This window comes from Peromyscus leucopus, chromosome 7 (assembly GCF_004664715.2).
Source record: "Peromyscus leucopus breed LL Stock chromosome 7, UCI_PerLeu_2.1, whole genome shotgun sequence".
Classification (NCBI taxonomy): domain Eukaryota; kingdom Metazoa; phylum Chordata; class Mammalia; order Rodentia; family Cricetidae; genus Peromyscus; species Peromyscus leucopus.
Genome location: NC_051069.1, coordinates 97,346,220 through 97,355,054, shown reverse-complemented (window position 1 = coordinate 97,355,054; position 8,835 = coordinate 97,346,220). Strand labels below are relative to the sequence as shown.

Genomic DNA, 8,835 nt, shown 5'->3' with positions numbered 1-8,835 from the left:
CCCGACTCACTGTTGGTGTTCAGGCACACAACTGGCTTTTACTGGAGTTCTAGGGCTCTGGACTCATGTCCTCAGAAAGCACTTCACCTACTACGCCATCTCCCGGCCCTGGCTTGATCTATTATCAACATCGTTCTTGTTGTAAAGACAATACATTTATTTTCTTGCTTATTTCTATGTGTATAAGTGTTTCACCTGCGTGCATGTCTGCACTATGTGTCTGCCTAGTGCCCAGTGAAACCAGAGGAGGGCGTCAGGTCCCCTGGAACTGGAATTAAGACAGCTGTGAGCTGCCAGGTAGGCCCTGGGAACTGAACCTGGATTTTATGAAAGAGCAACCAGTGCTCTTAACCTCTGAGGCATCTCTCCAGCCCAGCCAGTGAGTTTTTATTTAAAGGGGTTTCACACCATTCCTTTGCTTATCAACATCACTAAAGTTCAAGATTCCCAAGATAGCCTTTTCCCAAAGAACGGACACTTTATCCAGTTGTGCCATTAAAAAATAAATAAAAAGTTGTGTCTTTCTGCCTGTGACTGTGAAAGCAAGAAAAGTGTGGGATCCCTGGAAGCTGGACACAAGTGTTTGTGAGCTGCCTTGTGGGAACCAAACTTGGGTCCTCTGGCAGAGCAATTAAATCCTCTTAACCAGTAAGCCATCTCTCCTCTAGTCCCCTGGCTTGGTCTGGTGGCACACACCTTTATTCCCAGCAGGTGGACCTCTGAGTTTGAGGCCAGCATGATAATGATCTACAAAAGGAGTTAGTTCTAGGACAGCCAGGGCTATACAGAGAAACCCTATCTCAAAAAACAAAAACAAAAACAAAGAGAGAGAGAGAAGAGAGAGAGAGGGTGGGTGGCGGTGGCGTTTCCTCAGTATGTAGTTGATGCTGACCTCAAACTCACACTCAAATTCCCAAGTGCAGGGGCTGCAGGTCCCCTACCTCCTAGCCACCCACACCTTCCAGCCTGAGTGGCTCCCGGTGAACTACAGATGGGCACAGCAGCTGCTTCCACTCAGGACCCAGCTCTTCTCCAAAGCAGAAGGTACCAACAATGTCCAAAGCACACAGGTCATGTGAGGAGACACAGTGAGGCTGGACCCCTGAGTCAGATGGAGCGTGTGGAGCCCAGTCAGAAAGCACTGCTGAGTACTGGTAGAAGTCTCCCTAGACCCACCACTAGTTACCAGAGAGAACATTCTTTGGACAGTAAGGGCTGGTTTTGTCGTCCAGATCCAAAGCCCAGCCTCTCGGGGAAATCGAGGCTGGTCACTTTCAGCAGAGAGGCAGCATTTCAAGCCTCTCAAGCCTGTTCCCTCCCACTAGACAAGCCCAGGCAAAGCCTTAAAGCTTGGCCCCTAGAGAGCAGTACCACAAAGGCTTCTTTCCCTGGCCTAAAAACCTGTGAGCTGCAGGATTTCCCAGAGTGACTCACAATCTTGAATGGGGCCCCTCTGGTTCAGAACTGGGACACTCGAGGTGAGGTGTCCTACTTTACAGCGGCTCTGCCCACCCCTCAGGATCTCTCTCACACATCTACAGAAGCCAGAATTTCCCCGCATCTCTTCAGAAGCCTGGGAGCTTTGCCCTTCCATAACATCACCCTATCATTCACATTGATGGCCTGCTTCAAGCTACCAGCGCTACTTCTAGCAGGCTCCTGCCAGCAGCCCCCCACACCAAAATCATTCAATAAATAAGACCATGGAGGGTGAGCAGGGAGACCGCAAGGTGGAAAGGTATAAAACATGATAGATGGAACATCAGACATACAACTTAAAGAACAAGTCACAGTGCATTGAGCCATGAGAACACCCCTCCCGCTCCCCACCCCATCCCAAATCCTCAGTTTCTGAAAGGAGGTTGGTGACCCAGAGTCCTGAGGTACCTGGAGGTACCCAGAGTCTGGAAAGCTGCAGAGCGAGCCCACGAGCACGGCACACTGCTGCTGGCCACACGGAGAGCTCAGCTCTTTGCCCAAGCCGTGATGCAAGGATGACTTGGGATGCTGAGTATGGAGTCAAGACGGTAGCAGGGGCTGGAGCCACACTACCGGAGAGAGGTTGACACGGAGGATCTGCTGGGCCCACTGTCGGACCTCGTCATCTGAGGATTTCCTGTCCACCTTTATAGTCTGGGACTTGCACGGCTTTGTTCCAGGCCCCAGCCTTGCCTTAGGGGATCGGAGCACAAGCCGAGCTCTCTTCTTAGGAGGAAGGCCGTTTGCCTCCTCAGCCTTCTTCCTCTTCTTCCCCACAGCCTCAGAGCGGTTCTTCAGGCTTGTCCTTCCAGTTCTGGTCTTAACAGATTCCTTTGGCCTTCCCTTGTGCTTGGTCCGAGACGCCTTGGCCTTGGCCTTGACTGCCTTGGCTTTAGTCTTGTCCCTCACTACAGTGGCCTTGGCTTTGGCTCCGGCTGCCCTGGGCTTGGCCTTTGTTGCCTTGGCCCTCACCCTCACTGTCTTGTTCTGGGTTTGAGCTTGACTGGCATGGGCATGAGCAGCTTTGGTCTGTGTTCGAGATGCCTTGGTCTGGACTGTTTTGGTGCCCAAGGAAGAAGACCCTTTCATGCGTATGCCACTGCTCTGGGTCCCAGCACCTCGTCGGTCAGCCCCGGGACCTTTCCTACTCAGGCATTTGAGGCCCTTGCTTGTGATTTTTCTGGATGCTTTGGACTGTGGGCTCCCGGAACCTTTCCTCAGTTTCAGGGAAGAGTTTGCAAGGGACAGCTGCAGTGACTGCGGCCCGTGCTTAGCACCAAGCAAGGAGTCTTGAGTGGGACCAGTGCTTCCAGGACCACAGAGAGCTGCATGGCAGGGTAGACCCCCGGGTAGAGGTGGGCAGGGAAGCCTACTGTTGTGCCACTGCTGTGGCTGGCATTCGACTCCTTCAGGGAGCTCAGCAGCAGGTTAGTGGTCGCATGCTTGGCAAGGGCTGGTGTGGACCCCTTGGCCAGCCTGCCAGACAGTGGAACAGGGAGCAGTGTGTCCTTTCTCGCAGGCAAGGACACGGCAGTTTGGGGAGCCCTGGCCGGAAGTGATGCGGCGGATGGGTTGGTGGTGCGAGCTTGTTGCTTCGTCTGGCTGGGGGGGCTGGCTGTGCACGAGCTATAGCCATAGACATCACCACTTCGCAGAATGGTCGGCTGGAAGCCATCCTCTCGCAGGCCCTGGAGGAAGGCCACAAGCTGGGCCTCTGTGGCACTGAGATCCTGGCTCATGGGGTTAAACACCAGCAGCGCCTCTTCCAGGGCTTTCTTCCCTGCGGTGGAGATGCGTGACCAGGAGTGCACGGCTTTCTCCTCCACATGCTGCACTACCATGCTCATGGCATCAGGCACTGCGGATCTGCCTGCGGACCCGCAAACCAGTACTTGGCACCTCCAAAGCAAAAAGAAAAGAATCGATAAGAATGGCACCAAGGAGCCAGGCAGTGGTGGCACACGCCTTTAATCCCAGCACTCGGGAGGCAGAGCCAGGCCAGTCTGGGCTACAGAGTGAGTTCTAGGAAAGGCGCAAAGCTATACAGAGAAACCCTGTCTCGAAAAACAAAAACAGAAGAATGGTACCAAGGTATGGAGCTAGAACAGGTTGGCAAGTGAAGCAAGGCTCCCACTCTATGACAGAAGGGCCTGACCAGGATAAATCCTTCTCTAGGGTCACTTGACCCTCTGTGTTGGTGTGTTTCTTCAGGATACATGCTCAGAAGCACCTAAGAGCCAGCGACCCTACTGCTGGGCTTCTGGGAAGATTTCAATCTGGCTCATTTTAATTCAATGCTATTTTTCTTTTCTTGCTTTAAGACAAGGTCTCACATAGGCTAGCCTGCCCTTGAACCCTGATCCCTCTGCCACTAGCTTTCAAGTGCTGGGATTACAGGCAAGCACTACCATACTCTGTTGTTGGGGACATAAGGTCTCACTATGTAGCTCTGGCTGTTCTGGAGCTTGCCATATAGTCCAAACTGGCCTCAAACTGGTAGTTCTGTGGCAGCCTCCCAAGCGCTAGGATTACAAGTGTGTGTCAAGAGCTTGGCTAAATTCTGCATTTTTTCTAGTCTCTGAAATGGACCTCGCTATGTTGCCAGGCTGGTCTTGAACTGGTTGGTGGAAGTGATCCTCCCACTCAGGTTCCTGAGCAGCGAGGACCACATGCTTGCACTACTCTGCTGCTGCCGTCTGCACCCCCCACCCTCACCCCGCCTCCCCCCCAATGCCAAATATCTAGACCAGTCCCAGGATACAGGAAAATCTCTCTACCCTCAAGAGCCCAGTCCTGAAGTCAAGACATTAAGTTTCCTGGGAGTACACGGTGTTAGCGGTCATACTTACTAATAAGTATGGCTAGGGAAGGACTCCGGGAGCAGTAACTCTAGGTGAATGACAAAAACAAGAACAGCAGGCACAAATGGAGCAAAAAAGGTAACAGCTTATCAAGTGGCTGTGAAGAAAGGGTAAGGAAGACATGTGGGATGGCGGGGGGTCTACCTGAAAAAAAAAAAAAAAAAACAAATCGAGGGCTTTGAACATAGGCCCAAAGGCCCAGACTTACACTCGATGTCCACCCCGGCATGTTCATCCAGCTGCCAGTGCTCCAGTGCAGGGGGTGGTTGATCGCCCTGCCTACTAGAGACTCTACTTTCAGGGTCTGTGGACAGGCTACTCCAAACCCAATTTCTCACTCTAGTCTTGGAGTTCAACTCCAGTGAAAGAGCCAGATTCTCAAAAAAAAAAAAAAAAAAAAAAAGGTGTTGAATAACAAGCAACATCTCTAAGGCAAAGCAGGGGGCCAGACAGACAGCTAGACCAAGGAGTCCAAGGTTTGGAGACGCTGGAAGATAAAGTTCCATCTAAGAAGGTATGTCAAGCGGCCATTAAAGGTCTGAGCTGTCCTAACTGGACTTAAGGTAGCAGATCTCAGTATAGCACAGATGCAGGTGTCTGGGAGCCCTCAAATTGCCCCACATTCCCTTAAAGAAATGATGCCCGTCAATCATGAGTTACATCTAGCATCCCTCGAAGCATTTGAGGGCTTCTAGAGGGAAACTCCCCAGTGCACTGGAGCATTAAAAGATCAGCTGGGATGAGACAGATCCCTGGGGCCTCGAGGTCCGTCTGTGCTGCCGCTCTGCTCAGCTCTAATGGAGCAGATATACAGTCTTGAGATTTCCCCAGAGAAAGTGCCCTGGGGCTCTTTGTTTGGAAACATTCTTGGATCCTCAGGTGTCTGAGGCACTTCCCCTCCCCCAGAGGATGCTCTCCAAGCACAATCCTTGCGCATGACTTTAGTACTTTTATTTGTTGTTTGAAGGGGTAGAGGCTGTGAACTGTGTAACAGAGAGGGACCTACTTCCCACCCCAAACCTCAAGCGCTGATCCTGGGGGGCGGGGGCCTAGGTCAGTCTGAACCCTTGGGAGGGTGCTTCTTGGCTTTCAAGCAGCTTCGTAAAGGGGCGCTGCAGCCAGGCACGCCTGCCTGCACACGCTCCTTCGGGGCCAGCCAGCAGAGGAAGTCGGCCGAAGGCTGGGGGTGGGAGAAGTGCTCATCAGGCAGCCTGGGGTCGGGGGCAGATCGGGGCCCTCAGGCTGGGAGACCGCGTCCCCGGGGCCCGAACGGCGACAGGGAGTCGGGGTCACGGCGACGGCCAAGTGTTGGAAGGCGGACAGCGGTCGCCCGACGGCATCCGCACAGCCCCAGGGTGGGGTCCTGGGTGGGGGTGGGGTGTCTCGGCCAAGCCCGGGGAGAATGAGGATCCGGGAGGGTCGACCACCCCGTCCCTTCGCCCTGCCGCCCCGCGGCCTCACGGGCCGCCACTTCGCAGCACCGTTAGACCCGCGGCTACAACCTACCGGCGCCGCCGCGGGGACCCAGGACGCACCTCTGCGCCGCCTCCGCCGCTCCAACATGGCCGCCCGCTGCGTGCCGGAAGTGCACCGCGCTTCCGCTTCCGGGACCTGCCCCGCCCGGTGACCCTTGACCTCTAGCACTCCCCCCCCAAGTCTGGGGGCGGAGCAGGTTGAGTACCAGGGAGGGCTGCCTGGAGGTGGTGGCCACAAAGACAAGTCCAAACCCATCTGACCCAGTATGGGAGACTAAGAGTCACAGGTGCCCAGTTAGGATTGGACTAGGGGCTGTTTAACATTTCTCTAAAATGACCTGGGTTATAGGACAGGACATCAGGGGGACTCCTGGCAAGGGCTAGGCCATTCAGCACCCCAGGGCCTGCTTCTTTCTCTGGCAACTGATCAGAAGGTCCAAAAGGAGTACGCCTGATAGGGAGTGTCTCAGGATAGTCCTCGTTTCCCCACAAACGTATCTCCTGTAAGGACAGTAGGCCCTCTTCTCTTCGTGAGAGTGGAGCCTACCCTGGCACACTGCATGAAAGGCTGGTATATACATGTGGGTACAAGTGATACACAGAAGCCTAGGTGGCCGGTCTGTAAGTCATAGTACATCAATGTGGGCCTGAATATACTTGCCCAGGTATGTGTGCACAAATAGAGTACCAAGATCTGGCTCAGGCAATGCAATTCAGTGGCACAAAGTCCCACTTTCAGACTTAACATTGCCCAGAATCCCCATCCTGTGGCCGGGGAGACTGCAAACTCGGTCTTTCTACCTACGTTCCCTAGGCAACAGAGGATGGTTAGTGCCTACTGCAGCAGCAGGACACAGGTCAAAATTAACCCTAGGAATCTGAGATCTCAGATGAACAGTCATTTGGTTTCCTAAACTTTTTTTTTAAAGGTATCTCTCTGCATAGCCCTGGAGGCTGGGATCAAAGGCATGCACCACCATGCCTGGCTCCACTGGAAGCTGCTTCCTGGTCCACATTGGGAGTCACCAGGAAAGCTTGGGTTTCATGGGTGGCATAGCAGAGGCATTTGGCCCTTTCACAGAGCCTGAGCCAGAGATAGAAATATTGCTACAGCTCTGTTCCCAGGCCCACACAATGGTGCTACCTTTGGAGTTTGGGATAGATAGAAGAGAGTGGCTGGAATGCTTCGTGTAGGGGCTGGATGTTAGACGTCTTCCTTTTTCATACGATTCCAAGATCCTTTAGCTGTTTTCTATTTCCCAGCCTGTATAGAGGGATCCAGGTATCCCTAAAGGGAATTATCCATTCAATTCAGCAATGCCCAAGTGTAGCATGAATCTCAAATGGTCTTATTCATAAAAACAAACCTGGAGCCAGGTATTGGGTTAAAGCTGGAAGATCAGAGAAGCAGAACAAGCCACAGCTACCTCACCTCGTCAATTCCTCAGCTGATCCTGTTTCCTCAGACTAGAAGCCTCTGTGTCCTCATATCCGAATTGATCTCAGCTGAACTGCTCCTTGAAAGCCTAAAGCTTAACCAGCTCTAGTTCCTCGTCCTCATGCCTTAAATACCTTTCTGCTTCTGCCATCACTTCCTGGGGTTAAAGGCATTAGTCACCATGCTTGGCTGTTTCCAGTGTGGCCTTGAACTCACAGAGATCCAGATGGATCTCTGCCTCCCAAGTGATAGGATTAAAGGCGTGTATGCCACCATATCTAGTGGCTGTTCTGTTCTCTGACCCCAGATAAGTTTATTAGGGTATACAATATTTTGGGGAACACAATATCACCACACCCAAGGTCTCACTTCTCAGGGCCTTAACACTGATGGGAGAATCCTGAGTGTCCTCAAGGGCAGCCAAGGCATCTAACTGGAACCCCAAAATCTCCTGATAGTCTGAGATCAGTGCTTCTAAACGTTTGTCTTGGTACACAAAAAGACAGGGCCTTATGGGCCTACATGAGGAAGTTCCAACATCTCCATTTCTCAACTATGGGTGAGCTCCACCTCTGTCCTTGTCCATTGTTGGGGGTCAGGGTTGTCTGTTCACTCCTGGGACCAATCTAACTTCACTTTCAAGCACAATTGTCTTCCAAAGCAGATGAGCCATGACTATGCAAACAGAAGCCACTTTCATGAAGAGGCAGAGCTTGGTGTCTCCAGGGATGACAGTGGCCCAGGTGTGTCCTAGAAGGAGATTTCTCTCTGGCATTGTCCGGTCCAGAGGTCAGAGCAAAATGGAGGACAAGAAGGCTAGGTCCATTCTCTCTCTGTCCCTTCTCTCTATGGTTACTGAAGGAATGGTGAAGACTAGGGGTACCCAGCTATCAAAGGGGTGTCCTGGTACTAAGCCTGAGGTGCAACTCTCAGGAAACAGTCATCAGAGAACAGTTATCACTTGACCTTTGATCTTTGACCTTGGTCTTTGATAGCAGCTGACTACATAGGCATAGCCCGGGTGAGATGAGGATGAGGTGGGGAGAGACTCAGGTATTTCAATGACCCGTCCCTTAGTCTCCATTTGACATCTTACATAGTTTTACACATCCACCTGAGCAGAGAACTGGTAATCTGGTGGAGACGGTTGCATCTTGGGAAAGGTTTTCCCAAGAGGTTCTAAGTTTGCTACTTTGGAAAGCCAGAGCCAAATTTGTTTGGGGGCATGGGGTCTGGTGAGTGAACCTAGGTCCCATGCATGCTAGTCAAGTAAATACTGCCCTTAGTCCTCTTTCCGTGTGTGTGTGTGTGTGTGTGTGTGTGTGTGTGTGTGTGTGTATATGTGTGTGTGTGTGCACATGTGTTTGTGTGGGCCAGGAGACAAATTTAGGTGTCAGGGTTACTCAGGAGCCATTGTCTTTGTTGTTGTTTTTTGTTTTTTGAGACAGGGTTTCTCTGTGTAGCTTTGCACCTTTCCTGGATCTCACTCTTGTAGTCCAGACTGGCCTTGAAGTCACAGAAATCCGCCTGCCTCTGCCTCCCGAGTACTGTGATTAAAGGTGTTCGCCACCACTGCCCAGCT

The 8,835-nt window shown here is 52.3% G+C and overlaps 1 protein-coding gene across 1 annotated transcript; it reads right to left on the bottom strand.

The window, feature by feature from the left end:
• Positions 1 to 1,715: 1,715 nt before the first annotated feature.
• Ccdc71 (coiled-coil domain containing 71) lies at positions 1,716 to 5,927 on the bottom strand. Its single transcript, XM_028887034.2, is given in 3 exon segments — positions 1,716 to 2,762; positions 2,765 to 3,378; positions 5,847 to 5,927. Coding segments are annotated over 2 exon segments (1,305 nt in total). The 5' UTR covers positions 3,327 to 3,378; positions 5,847 to 5,927; the 3' UTR covers positions 1,716 to 2,019.
• Positions 5,928 to 8,835: the final 2,908 nt, after the last annotated feature.